Source organism: Apiospora marii, assembly GCF_038362585.1.
Source record: "Apiospora marii strain CBS 49790 chromosome Unknown utg000005l_segment0_segment0, whole genome shotgun sequence".
Classification (NCBI taxonomy): Eukaryota; Fungi; Ascomycota; class Sordariomycetes; order Amphisphaeriales; family Apiosporaceae; genus Apiospora; species Apiospora marii.
The window spans coordinates 2891271-2911678 of record NW_027117377.1 but is presented as its reverse complement, the minus strand read 5'-3'; the positions used below and the strand labels follow the sequence as shown (position 1 = coordinate 2911678).

The window sequence follows — 20408 nt, the reverse complement described above, 5'->3', positions numbered from 1 at the left end:
AGTTACATCTTCATTTCACTTACTTCAAGACACCAACTCTTTACCTTCTCCAACCAGGTTTCTCGCGAATGTGCCCCTGTCACCACTCACTGGTTGTGCCAGAATTGCATGCCAAGTGATCTAGATCTGGCACGTTTGTGGGGTTGCTAGTCGCTTAGCTAAGCTTGCATTAATTATGCATCGTCTGCATGTATGTACTGTAAACATGTGCATCCAATTCAACATCAAGATTGGGCGACAGTGAAGCATTGACGCGACCAACCGATGATACATGATCTGTTCAATTTGTATCCATTTCCAAAACGAGAGGGTGGAATCCGCAACACCACTTGACGGTAGAATCATCAGTTTCGTTCGCAATCAAGAAGACCTGCAGGTCTTACTCTGTACAAGTCTGACGCGTTTTGACGCGTTAGCTGCTGCTGCTGGCGGCCACCAGTATCACCAATCTGTCCAACACCCAACGAGTGAAGCGATTGCAGGAACATGGCGCGCCTTTCTGTGCCCACAACCGCTAGGTTGCCATCATCATTACCAGTAGAGACCTCAAACAGTGCGGTGGTCAAATTGCTGAATCGCCTATCCAGGCCGTCTCTCCTTTCTATGGTGCTAGACTGGCTGGACCCGACCAATCAGTCACTGTGTCCACCTTTGCTGCAAGGTAGAGATGACGACGACGATGATTTCTATCCGCCCGCCGGCTCGCTGGAGGAGCTGCGGGAGATCTACAGTGATATGCAGCAAAGGAAAGGGAGCAAGCGCGAGGTTGTGGACCGCATCGTCGAAGGAGACTGGCGCAACGGCGTCACGCTATATCAGCTGGCAATGGCAGACATACAGTACCTCTACGACCACCCGGGCTCCCTGAAATGGACCGCCTACAAGGTCCAGCGGCTCAAGACGCCATCTTCGGAAGACGCCGCCGAGGGTCCCCAGAAGCTGGAGAAGGAGTCTATGGCCATCCCGCGATTCCACCCGTCCACCTTCGTGCAGAACCTCCAGGCTGAGGTCCTGCCGGATGTCAAAGCCCACTACAATCTGGACCGGCCCGAGGGCATGCCGCTATGGCTGCTGCGCATCTTCATCCTCGACTCGCCCTACAATACGGGCCTGGCCGTCTCGAACCGGACGGGGGAGCGTGCCGCGACAAGCTTCGACGCGTCCCGGACCGTCTACATCGCCTTTCCCGATGCATCTCCCCATGTCTACCTGTCCAACTCGCAAAGCACGGGCGCCACCACGACAGGCGAGTCCAAGTCCCTGCGTGCACTGATCGTCGAGGGCATTCCCAAGGCCATGTCGCGCCCCCGCGAGCGCTACGCCCTGCGCCCTGCGGGCCACGCCACCCGGAACCTGGCCGAGCTGCTCCACGTCAAGGGAGCCGGGCGCTCCAACGCGGCCGGCGGCGGCTGGTCCATCTACGCCGCCGAGGACAACAGGCGGACCGACTCCCCGCTCAACCCGGTCTTGCCCACCCCGCCCCTCTCCGATGAGGATGCGCCGGAGGACTTGGCCGGCGGTGCGCGAAAGAGGCGCGCCTTATCGACGAAAACCACCCAGGACAAGTACAGACAAGAAGCCAAACGGGCTAGGCTTGTGGCGCAGGCCAGATTCGGCGACTCGGCAAAAGCGGACGACGGCAAGGGCATCGAACGCGTCGACATTTTGGTTGAAGATGCCTTCACAGACGGTCACCGGAGAGGGGAGGATGGAGAAGACGGAGAAGACGAAAACTCGTCACAACAGCACAAGAACACCAAAGGGCGGAGGAGTGGGGCCGACTTTGCGTTTGAGAGATCCCAAGACGGTGACGACGATGCGGACGACGCCCGAGGCTGGAAGCCCAAGGTGCGGCTCACTTTCCATGGCAATCATGTGTTCGCTGGTATCCGACAGCTAGTAGAAGCGGGTATCGTGAACGGTGAGCGGATGCCGGGCTGGATGACGGGCGAGGAAGGTGTTACTATAGGGGCTGTGCGACATGGGAGAATAAGGGGTCACAAGGGATCCGGGCTGTAAACTTCTACATACCGCCAAATTCTCATGATGTATGATTAATGATGTATCAGTACAGTTGGACAGCATGGCTTGGGATACTGAAGAGATCCGTTAGTGTATATAATCCAATAGCAAAACCAACGAGGCAAGACTGTGGGCCTCAATTACCAGCGCCGGTGCGCCCAGCCGTCTAATGACACATTTGGGAGGTAATCCCATTCACTTCGCATTTTGTCTAAAAATCTAGGTTTATACTGATTCGTCTAATCCAAACACCTGAACCGTATTCTTCCAAGCCGCTTCGCAGACCTCTTCCTCGCTGACTCCCTTGATGGCCGCCACGATTTTGCTGACACGCTCGATCATGCAGGGCTCATTGCGACCCTTGATCATCGCACCCTCCACCCACTTCTCCTTCTTCACCGTCTTCCACCGTTCGGGAAGCTCTGGTTCCTTCTTTTGTTGAGGCTTCTTGCCTTTCCTCTGCGACTGCTGCTGTTGCGATGGTTTCGGGCCGCTGGGGGTTGAAGCACCACTACCGGTCGCGGACGAGGCAGCATCGGTCGCAGCTGCAGCTGAGCTGGGCGTCGAGGTACCCGGTGTCGCCGACTCGGACAAAGACTGCTGCTCCTGCTGTTGCTGCTGCTTTTTGGTCTGCTCGACCAGCAGTCTCCACCCCTCGTGGCTGGGGCGTACCTCGCACCAGGGCCCGTCCGTCTCGAGCATGAGGCGGCCGAGGTGGATCTCCCGGACGACGGCGCAGTTGTCGGCCGTCTTGAAGCTGCATCCGTTAGTGCCGATGTAGAGCCCGAGGTCCATGAGCTCGCGCATCTCCTCGGCGGTGCCCGTGAAGCTGTGCACGACGCCGCCGCGCTCGAGGCGCTCGAGCTTGTCGCCGAACTTTTCTTTCAGGAGGGCGACGAAGTCGGCGTGCGCCGCGCGCGAGTGCAGGAACAGCGGCAGCTGCGGCTTCAGCGCCAGGACCAGGTCCAGCTGCGCCGCGAACGAGTGCAGCTGGATCTTGCGCGAGCAGTAGTGCAGACGGTCGTAGTCCAGGCCGAACTCGCCGAAGGCCACGAGGGACCCCGGTGCGCTGCTCTGGCGGGCGTCTTCGATCAGCTGGCGCAGGTCCGAGATGATCTTTTGCGTCTTCTCGTGGTCCGGGTCGTGGTCCTCGGGGATGGGCGCCGATGGGTCCGGGTCACACGGCATGGTGTGGCCGTCTGTGTCCTCATGCTTGTTGGCGCTGCTGAAGATGGCGCTGGAGCATGGGTGGATGCCTGCCGTGGTGTAGACAGTGCCAGCTGCGTTCAGTCAGTCATCGAGGGGCTTTTCCACAACAACATGGACATAATACACGTACGATACTGCTGGGCTATCTCGAGTGCCTCTCTAGAGCTTGTGAAGTCGGAGCCCGTGACTATCAATTTGGTGCATCCGACCTCTTGAGATCTCGATATCACGGCGCTGAGATCATCTGGGTGCCGTTGAGTTCCGTGGTGTTTGCCACGGAAGATGGGGTCGGCAAGGTTGATACCAATCTACAGATAAGAGGTCAGCCAGTACCATCAAAGTTTGAGCGCCTTGCATGAGTGTACATCAATATAGCGAGGCTTGTAGGCCGGGGCTTGAGTTGCCGCCTCAGGGGCCGGGGTCAGTATCGACGTGGACGGCGATAACTCCGACGCCATGGTAGAAACCGATGATGAAATGGGCCTTGCGCAAAAGCGGGTTGAACAGGGTGGGAAAAAAGATCTAGCTCCAAAACTGGAAGAAACGAGCAACGGGAAACTACGTCGTATCATCGACTTTTGTACATGGTATAGGTGCATTGATCTATCTCACATACAGGTCTTGAAGGTGACTCACGGTTCAGCTGAATAGTCATATAGGGCTGTGTTCTGTGAACCAGCCAGTCGTTTTACTAGCTGCCGGCCATTGACGCAGGCAGTTTCGTATCGATTTACCCATGTAGGTATGTATGCACTGACCACGTGCTTTCGTGTTAATGCAGCCCGCCCAGGCTGACTTGCATGCACAACACCCTTATGAGATACCGTATTCACGCCAATCGTACCTACTTTATAGTGCATGCAGTGCCTAATATAGGTATGGTCTTGTTTGTCCTCTATGATGGAAGATTGGTGTAGACCCTGGTAGTGGCGCTGATCGAGGAGGAGCGCCTTACCCTACCATCCATCAAAGTAATCGGTGGGCTGGTAGAGGAAGTGCAGCAGGGGCTGCTGCTCTTACTACCTACCTACCAATACAGACATACCTATAGCAGCCTATAGGATTCCATCAGACTTCGGCTTTATCATATAGCGGCTGGAGGGACAGAGTGCTTTATAATCCTTAGACGGGAAATCTCTACAGGCCCCAGAATGCTGTCCGGGAAACGGAGACTTGGGTACGTGGGGCTTGACCTGGCAACAGCATCGAAAAATGCGACGGTGCGGACTGGCGTGGATATGCTACAGTTACAAGACAGGGGTAACGACGGTCTGCAGACTGCTCATGATAGGGTTCGAGGGCATCAATTGATGTGATGAGGTCTCAGACACGTGCAATGATTATATCATCCAGCGAAAGTCAAATAGAGAGACTGTCAGTGTCGGCTTGTCAAGAGAGGGGTGGATGGAAGAGGCCCCGAGCCCAACCCCACCAATGTGCGCGTAAAGTGGTTTTTAGCGAAAAAGCGCGTCCATTGGCGTGTTAACAGGCGTCCAAAGCCCATCCATCCCATATCCGATTCCTATCCCTCCCCTGTCAAGCTGATTAATGCGCCTGCAAAAAATACCCCCGGCCTCTGGCGTCTTTGTAGGAGATTCCATGTACCTCTCTAGGTGTCTTCACATTAATCAATTGATCCGAGCTTGTTTGCGACGCGTTTCCCACCATCCAGAGGCGCGCCTGTACGCGATTTCCATTTAAATTGGCCCGCCTTTGCAAACTCGACGGTTGTTCCTCCAACACCCCAACTTTCTACTCAACAACACGCAACATTTTTACTGCACAGGCATCGTCTACTCCCTTCCCACAGTAGATGCTCCTGCCTGCAGATTTCTAGGGCTTGACCAACTAGAACACATACTTTGCTCTGGAACTTTGCTCATACATCCTTTGTCCTAACTGATCTATCCATCTCCTACGGGCCAGGAGACACTCAACCTTCTTCGCCATGTATGTCAAGAAGCGTGGTATGTAACATATCTCCCCCTATCTTCCTGCTGCAGTCGACTCACAATCGAACAGATGGACGCCAGGAGCGTGTCCAATTCGACAAGATCACTGCCCGTGTTTCGAGATTATGTTACGGCCTCGACGCCGACCATGTCGATCCCGTTGCCATTACACAAAAGGTCATCTCCGGTGTGTACGGAGGTGTCACCACTGCACAGCTCGACGATCTGGTAAGTTTTCTTGATCTCAACCCGGTTTCGTTGCTTTTGCTAACCCATAATGCTCCCTAGGCTGCCGAGACCGCTGCCTATATGACCGTCACACATCCAGACTACGCCATTCTGGCTGCACGCATTGCCGTGTCCAACCTCCACAAGCAGACCAAGAAGCAATGGTCTTCAGTCGTCAGTGACCTCTACCACTATGTCAACCCCAGGAACAACACGGCATCACCCATGATTGCCAAGGAGACCTATGAGTGCGTGATGAAGCACAAGGAGGAGCTCGATTCAGCTATTGTCTACGATCGAGACTTCAACTACCAATACTTCGGTTTCAAGACCCTGGAGCGTTCATACCTCCTGAAGCTCAACGGCAAGATTGCCGAGAGACCCCAGCACATGATCATGCGTGTTGCTGTGGGTATCTGGGGAGACGACGTTGAGAAGGTCATTGAGACCTACAACCTCATGTCGAGCAAGTTCTTCACACACGCCTCTCCTACTCTGTTCAACGCCGGTACTCCCCAGGCCCAGCTCTCCTCGTGCTTCCTCGTCGACATGAAGGATGACAGCATTGAGGGAATCTACGACACCCTAAAGACTTGCGCTATGATCTCAAAGATGGCGGGTGGCATCGGTCTCAATGTTCATCGCATTCGAGCCACCGGTTCCTACATTGCTGGCACCAACGGCACTTCCAACGGCATCGTGCCCATGCTTCGTGTCTTCAACAACACTGCTCGATACGTCGACCAGGGTGGCAACAAGCGCCCCGGTGCCTTCGCCATTTACCTGGAGCCCTGGCACTCTGATGTTTTCGAGTTCCTTGACCTCCGCAAGAATCACGGTAAGGAGGAGATTCGTGCTCGTGATCTGTTCCTTGCCCTGTGGATTCCCGATCTGTTCATGAAGCGTGTCGAGAAGAACGGAGAGTGGACCCTTATGTGCCCCAACGAGTGCCCTGGGCTCGCTGATGTCTATGGTGACGAGTTCGAGGCCTTGTATGAGAAGTACGAGGCTGAGGGCAAGGGCCGTAAGACGATCAAGGCCCAGAAGCTGTGGTACGCCATCCTGGAGGCCCAGACCGAGACTGGTAACCCCTTCATGCTCTACAAGGACCACTGCAACCGCAAGAGCAACCAGAAGAACTTGGGTACTATCCGCAGCTCCAACCTGTGCACTGAGATCATCGAGTACTCGGCACCTGATGAGGTCGCTGTCTGCAACCTGGCTTCGCTGGCTTTGCCCGCGTTTGTGGACTATAACTCGGGCACGTATGACTTCCAGAAGCTCCACGAAGTCACGCAGGTGGTCGTCCGTAACCTGAACAAGATTATTGACGTCAACTACTACCCCGTCACTGAGGCACGCAACAGCAACATGCGTCACCGTCCTATTGGTCTTGGTGTTCAAGGTCTTGCGGATGCTTTCTTGGCTCTTCGCATGCCTTTTGAATCTCCCGAGGCTAAGCAGTTGAACAAGCAGATCTTCGAGACCATCTACCACGCTGCCTTGACCGCCTCCATGACCATTGCCCAAGTCGAGGGCACCTACTCCACATATGAGGGTTCTCCCGTCTCCCAGGGTATTCTTCAGTATGACATGTGGAATGTCACACCTTCCGATCTCTGGGACTGGGCCTCTCTGAAGGAGCAGATCAAGCAGCATGGTGTCCGCAACAGCTTGCTGTGTGCGCCTATGCCCACTGCCTCGACGTCCCAGATTCTGGGCAACAACGAGTGCTTCGAGCCCTACACCTCCAACATCTATTCGCGTCGTGTCCTGGCTGGTGAATTCCAAGTTGTCAACCCCTGGTTGCTCAAGGATCTCGTCGACATGGGTCTCTGGTCTGACAACATGAAGAACCGTATCATTGCCGAGGGTGGTTCCATCCAGAACATCCCCAACATCCCGGCCGAGGTCAAGGCTCTGTACAAGACTGTCTGGGAAATCTCACAGCGAACTGTTGTGCAAATGGCTGCCGACCGTGGCGCCTTCATTGACCAGTCTCAATCCCTTAACATCCACATGCGCGACCCCACCATGGGCAAGATTACCAGCATGCACTTCGCAGGATGGAAGCTCGGTTTGAAGACGGGCATGTACTACCTGAGAACGCAGGCTGCTGCTGCTCCTATCCAGTTCACTGTGGACCAGGAACAGTTGAAGGTCGAGGATAGCCAAGTTTCACGCATAGGAGCCCTGAAGAAGCGAGCACCCCCGTCCGGCAGCTACGTATCTCACCCTTCCTCCCCCGCTACGGGATCTAGACCCATGTCGCACAACAGCCTGGCCAGCGGTCCCATGGGCATGCCCACGCCAACCACTACTCCCCCGCCCGCAGCCCAGGTACAGCAGCCTGCACCTTCGCCTATCAAGTCGGTCCCTTTCAAGGCTGACGTAGAGGAGGGTGAGAGCCCCAAGGCTCTGCCTACCGAGCCGGCTGAGAAGGTCAAGGACGAGTCTGAGCCAGTTCTCCAGACCAAGAAGGCCCCCGGCCAAGAAGAGGACAAGGGTGATGAGAGCAAGGAGCGTGAGTTTGATATCTACAACGAAGCTGTACTGGCCTGTAAGTTGCCCCATCATCCGATTAGATCAAGCGTTTTGAGTTCTTTCAACTGATAAACTTTACAGGCAGCATTGAGAACCCCGAATCTTGCGTGATGTGCAGTGGTTAAGCGCTGCATATTAACGATAGGGTTAGGAGGAGAGATGACGATATGAGACGGCTGATGATGGATATACATAATGTTTTGGGATTTGTTTACTGCCAACCCCCCCATGCCCCTGGATGGCTTTTGGGGTTTGTCTGGGTGCGAGGTCTCTCAAGCGAGGAGGTACTGAACGTTGACGCATCGATGCATTGTATTATGGATAAGGTTTTATGTTTCCCATTTTGCGTTTGCTTTTTTCTATGGCAGAGAGATACACTCGCAGGCTCTGGGCAAATTTGGTCCCCTGTATTAGTCTTTCGTATAGTCAGTCCCTGGCCTACCGCAGTGCTTCTCATGGGCATGGTGGCAGGGCTGCTTGCGAGCTCAATGAACAATTACTTAAATGAACAAATTATGGCTCCCTGTGATGTTAATTACAACGCTTTGCTCCTCAGGTTGTGGTATATTGCTTACTTTGAAGACGTGAGAGATGCCATATACCTCCATCTCTGTGTAAGAATACTCCTTATGTCCAAGTGACTTTCGGTGTGTCTTTTCCTATCCTATCGGCTATCCCTCTCGACCCACGTATCATTCCTCGTCATTCCAGTACCTCAGGAGGTAGTAAATATGATCATCTCTAGATTAGTAAAAATAACACCAAAAGTCGTTGGGTGCAATTACTCCAGCGAACTTGGCAGCAACCTCACGAGAAGCGTAGGCGTGTACGCCGTGCCGGCCTATCACCAACTGCTACAATTCCCCGAGTTCAGTCCGAAGAAGGGGACAGCCTTCAGGCAGCGATTGCCTCAAGCTCATCAAGTTTTGCTACCGTACTTCTAATTTGGACCGAAGGGAGAGACAAAAAGAAAGCGCTACCAGAGGGGCCTCCAAGTCATCCAACCCAAAAATTGGTTTCATCTTGGGCATTCTTTTGCCCCTATGTTTATGAGGTAATAAAGGGGGGCCACGTCAGGGGGCTGAACCGAGGGGCTGAGCTTCTAGAACAAAACTCACCTCCCATTGAACCATGGAAGCGAGAGTCAAAGTGCGAGACGAGACATGAATGTCTCGCAACAGAAAAATGTCCTCGGTCACGGCCTGCAGAAGCTGATGGCGCTGTGCCACGATTTCGGATGAAATTCGGCGCGACAGGCCAGCCACGTGAAAATAAACTCTACCCGCTGCTGCGATTATCCCCATGACGAAATGCTTATTCTCCTTTGCCTGGTGTGGCAGCAGCGACACGGCATATCCTGTAGCTCCAAAAAATAATATTGTAGCTACAAGAGAAAGGGGAGAGGCAGCTGGCCGTGTTTCGCAAACACAAGGCGTTGTCTACCGGTAGGTGGACATTGGTCATTTGTAGGTGGAACCGTGATAGGAAACCAAAGCTTGAACTTACCGAGATTTGTCGCGATCACAAACCGGGCGGCCAAATTTCCTTTGAGCGACGTCGAAGTGGATATCGAGATCGTATAGGGTCACACAGCAACAATAAAATATGTATCCGTGGCGATCCTTACCAGGCTCTTCTCCAAAGCGGTTGTGGCATAGCATGGCCAAGGTTACGCGAAGGGCAACTTAACCTTTGCTGGGCTGGACTGGACGGTATCTGTGCATTACGACAATACACACATATGTATGGCTCTATCCAACATTACGAAGCCTCGCCACACGACAGGACCAGTGTGGTTATGTGACTGAGTAGCCACCAAGGCAGGTAAGCTCCTTTGTGAGAGGCAATGAAACACCCAAGCAGGACAATGGGCTGCGGCCTCCAGCGAGACGTCATGCCCCAAAGACGATGGGCGTCTTCACCATGGCAATGCTCAATCAGATCGTGTCCCAACATTCCCTAATCAAACCGGGTTTGGTAGGAACCCCATTCCAGGTGACATATCAACCCGTGTTGAGCCCGAATACCGTTCTCTCTGGCAGCACTTGTAGATCAGCGTTCACACATATTCACACATAGACCCAGAACTATTGTACATGATTTCTTTTCTTTCCTCGTGGGCGTTGAAATCGCTGGAAGCGACGGGAACACATCTGTCGGGGCAAGCGGGGAACCCGAATTGGGTCCTGTTATGTCGGCCACCGTTTGCATATACCCAGTCGGGTTTCACCTAACGAAAAGACAGCAACTCCTCGTCCTTCCCTTGCTCGGAAAGAGGGCGGCAATGCAGATTCGCGAATGGAGGCCTCTGCCTACTGTCATTAACCGGCAGCTGTTGTGAGCCAGACGCCTAGCTGTACGTAAGCCGGCCCCAGTAGCAGTAACTCAACTATTGATCACTACTTGATGTGACTATCCTCCAGTCTGGAGCCGTGGTGGATGTCTTGTCGATCTCGTCATTTTTGCACTAGAAAGACCCAGATTGACACCGAGGTGGAGGGCGCTGGGTATTTACACACAGCGAGGACGGGACATGGTTTGGTGGCATCCTTGCAGTCGTTGTCCAGGTGATGCTCAACCCTCACTGATAGACTTTTGCGGTTAATAGGCCGATGAATGGAACAGCTGCAGAGATCTAGACCTTACATATCAGAGTAGAAACAAAGTTAGCAGCCATGGGTGGTGGGGAGAGGCATGCCTCCATTGGATTGGACAGAAAGCAAGATGATCGACTGTCTGATTGCAAGCTGAACCTTGCTCTGCCAAAGAGAAAGGCGGAGTGGCTGAGGGAGGGGTGCTAGTCGTATATTGAAATATTTCGTCACTCGGAAATCGACATGCATGTGTTGAGCTGAGCCAATGGAGCAATCGGCATGCACTTGCCCGCAGAACCCGTGCTAGATAGTGGTAGCTCCCGCGACTTTTGGCTGCCAGGCATGCAACAACACCAGTCTACCTACCAGTGGAGAGAGATATTTATTGGCTGGCAACCCAGCACCCAGCGTGCTTGCTGTGTGAATAAGTGAACGAAGACAACGGGCGGCACCGACGACGGGCCCCGTCCTGCATAGCGTCGAGAGAGATTGGAGAGATCTCCAGTCAGGGATCGCCGTGCATGGCCACAGGGATGGCTGGATTGAGTGCTCAGGTGGGGTGTACAGTCTAGATGTATTCCCTTTCTGGCAAGTAGATGACATCAATGCGGACTCTACCGCTTCGTTCTGCTGGCACTTGCGGATGCGCTAGCTGTGAGCCCAAAATTCCTGACATTCACCCCTTACTAGTATTGACATTGACTTGGACTTCAATGATGTGCTGAGGAACGTACGTATCCTGGATGTTGATGTTGCTGGCAGCTGCTATCGTTGATCGGGGATTAGAATCGATGCACATGGGTGCCGGTCACAACCTTCACCTACCTACCTACACGTTGTCGAGGTTGTGCTGTTTCCATGTCAGCCTGTGGGACAGGCCGTCGATCCACGTCACTGCGACCTTCGACCGTCCGTTTCCCGGTTTTTTTTTTTCTGTTTGACAGTCTCCATAATTCAGTGTTGAGCATCAATGAAAAATCTCGAGCCAGGCCCAACCAAGTAAGTGGCTTTGCAGGGCCCGCTGACCAATGAGCTCTTGCCAACACCCAAGCTCCAGCCACCAGAATCGGCAAATCTTGACTTCAACCCATGCCATGAGTTCTTCCAGAAGCAAATTCATGGCTGTGCCTTGTTTTGCGTAGCTTTCGTGAGAAAGTCGGTGGACAATGCCGGCCCGTCACATAAAATTTTCTTCCAGCCATCGTATGTGTAGCAATGGTTTGTCATCCGATATCTTGTACAGGAACGAATGTAACAGGCCCCATAGCCATGCAGTTTGTTACCACTCAAGGAAGTATAGCAAGTACAGGCTGGGACTGCAGGCGCGGGCGATGGTTTGAAACCCATCTTCCGTGAAACATGCTGCTGCACACCAGCCGTAATTGCATGTACCCTATCTATCTTCAGCTAGGCAGGAGAGACACCGCAAAAGTGACGAGGGCATCTAATGATACTACTGGTCAGTGCTGCATCAAATGAAAGACGTCAGTCAGGAAGGTGAGCTCGAATAAGAAGATGAGCCTGGTAGCACGACTCTATGTCCATCAGAGCTAGGCCAGGCATAAAACAGGATATGGTGGACGGGAAATGGCAGGGGAAATTAGGTCGTAGTGCATTCTATCGGTTGAGCAAATCTTATGGATTAAGACCGACGTTTGAGCCATGCGATTCGCGATCAGAGAAGTGGTAGGCGACCGGGGTTGGGAAAAAAAGACAAGGCCCAACCTTACCTTACAGTAGCGACACCCTCAGAAACAGTCACTTACAGACATGCAATTGTTCCTCTGTCGGCATACCTTACGTCGTGTCGTGCAGTTCAAAGAAGGAAACAAGGCTGGTTGATGCAGAGCTACAGGTAGATTGGGAGACGTTGGTGTGCTTTCTTCTTCCAGCACTGTTGATACCAGTCGAAGCCGTCGCAACCGTGGGATCGGAGATCTGCCTCGATGGCGCCGAGCCGGACAGCAGTTGATGGATCACTTCCAGTTGATATCATGGATGATCAACCATGCCCATGTTGTTCTTTCCCCGATTCCCCAAGACACAGACTAGCCCGAACGAGCCGGGCCTGCCAGGGGTCTATGTAGTCGTGGCTTCGGTTCGCGCGTGGGAAACAGAACACGGACAACGGGTCACACCCCACAATGAGCTCAGCAATGGGAGGCCGAGATGGACGGCGGGCAAGCTACAGCCATCTATTGAACCTGTCAAGCAAATGCAGGCTTGCTCGCGGGCGGTCGGGCAGGCGGGAAACAAAACTTTAACGATCCTGATGTCAAGCTGTGTTTACTAACAAGAGATGGCTCGCCGGGGAGGTCGATGCCCGGATGCTAGGCAGGGATGTGGGCGCCAGGAAGTAAAGGAACAGGGGCAGCCCAGAGGCAAGTGGGGAGGAGGGAGGTTGGTGCAATTCCACGGTTGTACTGCTAGCGGCTGCAACTTAAACCGGTATAGCATGGGTTGGGTATAGTAGCGAATGACAAGCTGCCATGGAAAAAGAGGGCAGTCACTACACGACTTACGTAGCTGGCCTGCATCGTCGGTCTGTAGAACAGGCTTGACTTTGGGTTGCAGGACCAAGGAAACACCGCTTGCCAGCTCGCAGACAACAGACGATGGGATTATATAACGGCCTGCTGCCCTTCCCTTCCTCTACCATATCCCATCTCGACCACACACCAGCTCAAGGACACTCAGCTCTTCATCAGCCTGCCTCTCTAATTCCACTTACCTAATAATTCAACTAATCACCAAGAGATGTAAGTCAACCATGACGCTCACCCACTTCCCTGCCTTTCTGCCGGGGCGGACCTGCAGATTTCAGGAACACGGGAGGGGAGGCCTAGCTTCAAGCGTTGCCGGCCCCTTCCTTCCCTTGCGCCTTCCCTATACCCCATGTTGCAATTACACATCCACACCTGCTCCAGCCTCTTGCAGTTGCACCTGCCGCGAATAGTCTGAGACGCTCTCTGTACACACACACCATCTTGTCAGAGAGCCCTCTCGCCAACCAGCGCACCTTCCCTACTGCTTGCCTAAGTCCCTCCCAAGACAAATACTTCCGAACAAGCCCTTTTGAAATTCCAAACCACTCCCTCCCATCTTCCAAGTTTCTTCCTCCATTACACAATCCAACATCCAGACTTTCTTCGTTCTCGGCCCAGCATCCGCAACACCCACAAGTCTTTCTGCAGAACAGGCCTTTTTGCCCATCCTCTTTTGGCACCGTTTCGAACATCATTTCTCTGTTGAGACTAAACACATCCGTACAATACTCACACGTTCTCGTCGACAGATCTCTCGAACCAACCAAACCCGCCAAAATGAAGAGTGTTATTATGATCCTGGGTGCTTCCGCCCTTGTCTCGGCCCAGGCCATGCCTGACAACTTCCCTAAGTGTGGTGTAAGTTCTCCCCTTCACTCAGCGAGCATGTCCTCCACTGGTCGTCATTTGACTGCCCGGGAGGATGTGTGGCTGTCTCGACCCATCATTGCTGACTCTGCTTCGATGTAGCTCGTCTGTATTCCCAACATGGTGAACCAGGCTTCCGCCTTCAAGTGCGAGTCCGGTGATTGGCGCTGCCTGTGCTCCAGCAAGAACTTCATCTACGGAGTTAGAGACTGCGCAGACCAAGCTTGCCCCAAGCAGGAGGAAGCCAGCGCCGTAAAGGCGTTCGGCAAGAACCAGTGCGCCGCCGTTGGTATTGACATCGAAGGCGTCCCTGGCTCCGTCACTGGCTCCAACCCCTCTGCCACCACCACTGTGATGGCTACCGGCCAGACTGGCGGCTCGGCATCGGCATCTGCGACTGCTTCCGGCTCCCAGAGCGCCGTGACAACCTCGGATATTCTCTCCACCCTGACCTCCGATGGATCCACCATTACCTCCACCGTCGGACAGACCACCATCTTTGGTGGCGTTCCCGTCCCTATCAGCACCCAGGACGTCCTGACTACCATCGAGTCTGACGGTTCATCCATCACCTCCACCATCGGAAAGTCTACCATCTTCAGCACTAGCGGCGCCAGCGGCAGTGGCAGCGCGAACCCTTCTGAGACTCAGTCCGGATCTGCTTCCGTCACCACCAACACCTCCGAGGTTGAGACCACCGTTACCACCGATGGCAGCACCTTCACCACCAAGACCCAGGCTGAGTCGACCTCCACCACCGAGCCCGAGGCTCCTGCCAGCTCGTCTTCCAACAACCCCGCTGCCATGAAGACGGTCGCACCCGGTGCTTTCTTCGCTGCGGCCGGTTTCGGACTGCTCATGCTGTAAAGTCGATGATAGCTTCCTGAGATCTTCGAAGACGTTACGAGCTGTTCCTTTCTACACGTACATCATTTTTGGCGCGCGAGGCAATGACGGATGACATAATGATATTGGTTTTTCATGCATGGACTTTGATGGGTGGGGATGAAGCAAAGGTACCATCGCTTTTACGACGCAACGAACTCACAATAATGCCTGTCAGTTGGGGTTCTGTATCATGTACAAAGAGGGGTTGAGGCTCGGGGGTTGGGCCACTAATACCGGATGATTGAAGATACCCAGGCCTGGACGCTTATCGTCCAGGCAGTGGAGATTTGGCTTTCTTGCTACGAAGTCACTATTGATAATAGAACATACCGCTGGTAGCAGCATACAAACCTTCTTGCCCAAGTCTGCCTTGCCGTGTTCGCTATGGTATCTCCATGATACTCAACTGAAATATATTAATGATCATCTTACCGTATATGGATGGTTCTCACATAAAAATATCGCATGGCTTTGGTTCAAATGGTATTATGATCGATCAAAGTGAAGCTGTTGCATAGTTTTGATATTCCTTTCTACTTGGGTCACGTTCAATGTAGAGGCTTCTTTGGTAGACACCTAATCTGCTTGGCAAAGGGTATGACCAATGTGTCAGCCTAACATATTGGCTCTCTTTGAAAACGTAAGATACATACACATCATCATGCGAAGCGTGCTCGCCTAACCCACCTCTCCGGCTGTTACCATTTCTTAACCTGTCAACCCGAATGAACAAATATGTACTATAATAACAAGCAGCAAGATAAAAGGATCCAACAATCTTCTTCACTCCCAGACCAACCAATGCAAGTGTTTACATGATATCCAAGAAGAACCTCCCCGTGTTCCACAATAACCCCCTATCTACCCAAAAGGCAAAGAAAGCCAGAAGAAAAAAGAAGCAGAGAAAGAAAGCAGCGCAATCTATGTGAGTGAACAGGCTCACATGCCCAAAAATAAATAGGCTTTGTACCCGGCAAAGGGCTGGGTAGGTAAATAGGTATAGGGTTGAGTGGGTTGTGGTCGTGTGCCGAGGTAGAGTAATTCGTACAAGCGAACAAGTAGGTAGTAGGCTAAGCTGGATGCAATGGGCGAAAATGAAGCGCCGGGTACGTCATGTGTTTGACCCGGTCAGAGACGTCGTCGTGGTAATAGAGATGTAGGTAGGAGTATAAATAAGGGGGGTGGAGTCATATATAACGAGTAACAATCGTGAGGGTCTTGACACAACCTGCAGATAGAGGAGGAAGTGTGTTTGGTTTTGGTATAAGGAGGGCAGAGAAAAGACCCTCGAAATTACGCCACCCGTGGGCTGAGGGGGCTCTTGCCGGGGCCTTGGGCCCTCTTGAGGGCGCGAAGCTCCTCTTCGAGCTTTCTGCGGTTTGCTTGCTCGGCCTGTTTAATGAATGGTCAGCTTTTCTGTTGCTTGTCGATGTTTGGGGGCAAGGGGCAGAAGTAGATAACGTGGAAGGAGAAAGGGAGGAAAGAACATTAGTGCTTACCCTGAGTTGTTCGTCGTGCTTCTTCCGCTCGGAGCGGAGGGCCTCGCGGTACGAGTCCGTGACGATGGAGCTGCTGCGCGATCCGCCGGGGGATAGGGGCATGCCGGGGCTCAGGGCCCCGCGGGAGAGCTTCTCGCGGTCGAGAGACTCCTGAAGCTCCTCCTTCTCGCGACGGGCCTGTTGGGCCGTCTTGTCGAGCTCGGCCTCGAGGTCGGCGATCTTGGCCTCGGCGTCGATGGCCTGCTTGGTGATGTCCTTGAGGTCCTTGACGGTGCCACGCAGCTCCGTCTCGAGCTCGGCGACGCGGGGCGTCAGCTCGGCAACCTTGTCCTGCAGCTGCTTGGTGCCGTCCTTGTCGTAGAGCGCCGCGGCCTCGAGGGCGCGCTCCCGCCGGCTGCCGTACGCGCCGTCCAGCTCGGCCTCGGCCATGGTCGCGCGCATCTTGAACTCGGCCACCATGCCCATCAGCTCTTCTATCTCGTTCTGTTTTGACTTGAGCTCGTCCGTCTTGGCCGTGACGTCGGCCTCCTTGGCGACGATGGCCTTATCCGCCTCGCCCTTGGCCTCGTTGGCCTCCTGGAGCTGCCTTGTGATGATGGCAATGTTGGTCTCGGCCGTCGTCAGGCGCATTTGAATGTCCCGGCTGTCGGATTCCAGAGACGCAATCTTGGCGTTGCGTTCTTTGAGCTTATCCGTGGCTTCCTTGATGGCCGCGTCCTGTTCCGCGTTCCCTTGCTTCTGGGTGTTATGCGCTGTGTCGAGCTCCGTGAGGGTATCGGAAAGCTGCTGGCGTATGCCGTCTGCCTCCCTTTCCACCTGGGCCAATTGGCTACGCGCCTGCTCGATCTCTTCGTCCTTGGCCTTCATGGCCTCCTCCTTCTCCACGTCCGACTTGTTGTTCAGCTCGCGCTGCTGCTTGATCTGCCGTTGAAGGACGCCCTTCTTCTCCTTGAGGCCAGCAGCCTGTGCGAAGAGCCACTGTACTTTGGCGGAGAAAGCCTGTAGCGAGTAAGTCTCGTTGGGGTCGTAGCCCTCGTTGTCAGACATGTCTTCCTCCTCGGCAGTGATACCCTTGTCCAAGCGCGTCTTCCTGCGGTCGCGCTTGCGCTGCTCGGCATCGGCCAGGCCCGCCTGGATTATATCCCACAGGCCCATGAGAACAGCTTCAGACTGGTCGTCCTTCTGCTTGTCGGCGGAGCTTGCGGCCGCGAGCGCAGCGGCCCGGTCCAACGACTGCCCTGCCGCGCGGATAGCGTCTTGCAAGTAATCGAACTGGTCATTCAGATCGGCATCCATCTGAGGAGGGCTGGGATACCCAGCGCTGCCGTGTGACAACAGAAGCTCTTGGATCTGCTGGTTGGCGGCTTGGATCGCTTCTGCAGCTTCGGGTTTATTGCCGATGCTGCTTTTGATCTCGGCCAATGCTCCTTCCAGATAGTCTAGGTGACTGCCTAACATATCACCGGGTTCAAGCTGACCAGAAGGGGGTGCTTTGTAACCGTTATTCTTGGCCGGATCCGCGGCCCTCACAAGTTCCTGCAGTTGTTGATTGAACATTTCCAACTTCCTTTCCGTGTCGGTTATTAGCTTCCACTGATTGGGATCGCCGCCCTGAGCGTCTTGTAGCTGTGTCCTAAGAGAGTCCGCTTCTTGTTTCAGCTGGATGTTTTCCATGCGCAACCGTTCACTCTCCTCCGTCAATTCTTTCGTTTGTTGTCGGACAGGCGATTTCAGGGGGATCTCTATAGTGTTCTTCTTAGGATGATCCCGTGGAATCGCAGGACCGAAGTTTGCCATGTCCTCGATCGATTGGTACAAGCTTGCTTCGTCGAAAAGCAAGTCGTCTGGCGGTTCCAGGCTATTCCTGCCGTTGGACCCGGTGAACATGCTCTCGGGGCTCGCAGGTATACCGTTCATCGAGGGCATCTTGGGGGTCAGCACGCCCTTGTTGGCAACCTTGTGCGTCATCTGCAGGATGCCGGCCGTGTGCTCGAGCAGCCTTTTCTGAGGTTCCATCGCGCGCTTCTCTAACTGCCAGAGCTCCGAGGACAAGTCTTCGCATTTCTTCTGTATCGCTTCTCGCTCAGCTTCCGCCTCGCGAGCGGCGTCGCCTGTAGACGCTCTTTTCCCCCAAGAGGTTTCGTGTGGGGTTGTTCGGCGAGTATAGCCTGGCCATGGAGACGGCAGCATCTCGATACTTGGACTGGATGGCCAGGCTGGCGCGCGTTTGTTCTATCCGCTGGTTGAGGAGTTGGCATTGTTTCTTCAAGTCGTCCACCTCCTCCTGGGACAGGATCTCGTACTCCTTGCTGTCGAGTATAGCAGTTTCGGTAAGCAGATGTACCTGCACGGGGTCTTTCAGGTCTACTAGCATCGAGCTTTGCACTCTCTCGGGGTTCATCTATGCGAACAAATTAGTACGTTGGGGGCCACCGGGTCTGGTTCGAGATGGTATCGTACGGGATTATAGCGCGGCTTGGAGCGCATGTCGCTATTTGGACCCTCTTGCCTGTAGCGGTCGGCGGGCATATTTGTTTTCGGGCCCTGATTTGTGCGCAACGGCTGCAGTGGTCGGATTCCTCCATCGAAGCCATTGGCACCCGGCCCTCGGTTGGAGATGCCGTTCATCTTGTGCCACTACAGTTTCCTAGCAACGACAATAACAAGATTTAATGGGTCGCACTCGTCGTTAAGGCAAAGACATGGTATAGTTTTCGTAGCGACCTATATCTGCTATCTTCGCTTCCTTCTTTTTTCCCTTATTCCGCCTGATTCGCGGTTTGGTGTTCGTCACTGGATCGATCGGTGGTTCCGTACCATGGATTGGGAGGCGCGCGAAACTCGAGGGCCTAATCTCCGGGCGGCTATGTACTTTTTTTTTACGGGGTACACAAATAGGGAACGCGGAGATTGTCGAACACGCGCGAGAAGACAAAGGCTGAGAGGAATGCGAAATATAATTATCCAACAAGACTCTTATTATAGTATGGAAGGGAGGGGAGCCAAATATGGCGAAAAGCAACGGGTCCCGGTATCGAAGAAAAGGTGGTAGTGCAAGGAAAAGGAGGAATTGAGGCTGGCTTCTGCTGCCGGCGGTTGATTATTACAAGTATGGGGTTGGACGACAGATGGACAAGGATGGGATGATGGGGGTGTGGAAGGAAATCCATTCCCATGCGGGCTTCGTTTTGAAAAGGTATTGTAGCAGCGCCAGATGCTGCTCCGGGTACTTTCGAGGATTGGCGGCTTATGCAGGTCCCGGCGGGTCAGCGCAGAGAGCTACTCGTTAGGGGGGATGTGAAATTGAAAGTAAAATAAGAAATGGCTGACAGGATGGAACACTGCTGCAATTCCGGCTCCCCTATGGCCCCCCTACATCCCTGCTAATCTGTCATTTACAGTAACTACTCCAACCTAACCCGGACTGGCGGGATACCCAGCTTCTGATCCAGCTCGCCCCCAGACAGGCAATAGTCTCATAAGACCTGGTGAATCAAATCGGTCTTGGGCTCTTCAAGGTTTTTTGTTTTGTTTACTATCTAGCCCCAATTACGGGAGAACGTCCGCCCAGATGTTTTTTTATATTGCGTATTCATTCGTAGGCCTCGTCGACTACGCCTACGGCCTACTGCACGCTGCTTACTACCTGCTATGGACTTAGCACGCGTGAAACCCGCAGTCGTCTTAACCCAATCCACAAGACGTTTCTATAAATAATGTTTGGCTTCGGCACTCGTGATGAGCATTGCCACCTCCAATGGCTTACTGACTGCCAGATGCTGCGTGTACGGCGTGTGCGTCGGAGAGAGGCTCGGGGGTCGAACAGAGTACGAGGAAGAGTAAGACCAAGGTTGCGAATTGGACAGTCGCACAGCTTGAAGTGAGACCCTACACACATCTGTGCGGGACGGGTATCGGCCGAACACATCACACATGTATGTACACACACAGACCTCGCCAGCGGGAGGACACTCGATATCTTTGGATGGCAGTGTGCAATCGACTGTAGTGCTTCATCTACACGCATCGTCACGTTGCGTCGGTGCTGTGCCGAGAGGG

General features: G+C 53.7%; 5 protein-coding genes across 5 annotated transcripts; 3 read left to right on the top strand and 2 right to left on the bottom strand.

Annotated features, from left to right (window-relative positions):
- Nucleotides 1-486: 486 nt before the first annotated feature.
- PG985_008821 (uncharacterized protein) lies at nucleotides 487-2019 on the top strand (the record flags this gene model as incomplete). The annotated part of the gene is made up of 1 exon (XM_066828589.1): nucleotides 487-2019. One exon carries the CDS (start codon nucleotides 487-489, stop codon nucleotides 2017-2019), a length of 1533 nt encoding a protein of 510 aa, XP_066683501.1.
- Nucleotides 2020-2247: 228 nt separating this feature from the next.
- Nucleotides 2248-3689, bottom strand: PG985_008820 (uncharacterized protein; the record flags this gene model as incomplete). The annotated part of the gene is made up of 3 exons (XM_066828588.1): nucleotides 2248-3302; nucleotides 3362-3539; nucleotides 3597-3689. The coding sequence occupies 3 exons, from the start codon at nucleotides 3687-3689 to the stop codon at nucleotides 2248-2250; spliced, it is 1326 nt and encodes a 441-aa protein (XP_066683500.1).
- Nucleotides 3690-5179: 1490 nt separating this feature from the next.
- Nucleotides 5180-8080, top strand: PG985_008819 (Ribonucleoside-diphosphate reductase large chain; the record flags this gene model as incomplete). The annotated part of the gene is made up of 4 exons (XM_066828587.1): nucleotides 5180-5198; nucleotides 5254-5411; nucleotides 5472-7971; nucleotides 8037-8080. The coding sequence occupies 4 exons, from the start codon at nucleotides 5180-5182 to the stop codon at nucleotides 8078-8080; spliced, it is 2721 nt and encodes a 906-aa protein (XP_066683499.1).
- A 5792-nt stretch (nucleotides 8081-13872) lies between these two features.
- Nucleotides 13873-14829, top strand: PG985_008818 (uncharacterized protein; the record flags this gene model as incomplete). The annotated part of the gene is made up of 2 exons (XM_066828586.1): nucleotides 13873-13953; nucleotides 14065-14829. The coding sequence occupies 2 exons, from the start codon at nucleotides 13873-13875 to the stop codon at nucleotides 14827-14829; spliced, it is 846 nt and encodes a 281-aa protein (XP_066683498.1).
- A 1314-nt stretch (nucleotides 14830-16143) lies between these two features.
- PG985_008817 (uncharacterized protein) lies at nucleotides 16144-18977 on the bottom strand (the record flags this gene model as incomplete). The annotated part of the gene is made up of 4 exons (XM_066828585.1): nucleotides 16144-16242; nucleotides 16350-18443; nucleotides 18469-18750; nucleotides 18810-18977. The coding sequence occupies 4 exons, from the start codon at nucleotides 18975-18977 to the stop codon at nucleotides 16144-16146; spliced, it is 2643 nt and encodes an 880-aa protein (XP_066683497.1).
- Between the last annotated feature and the right edge of the window lie 1431 nt (nucleotides 18978-20408).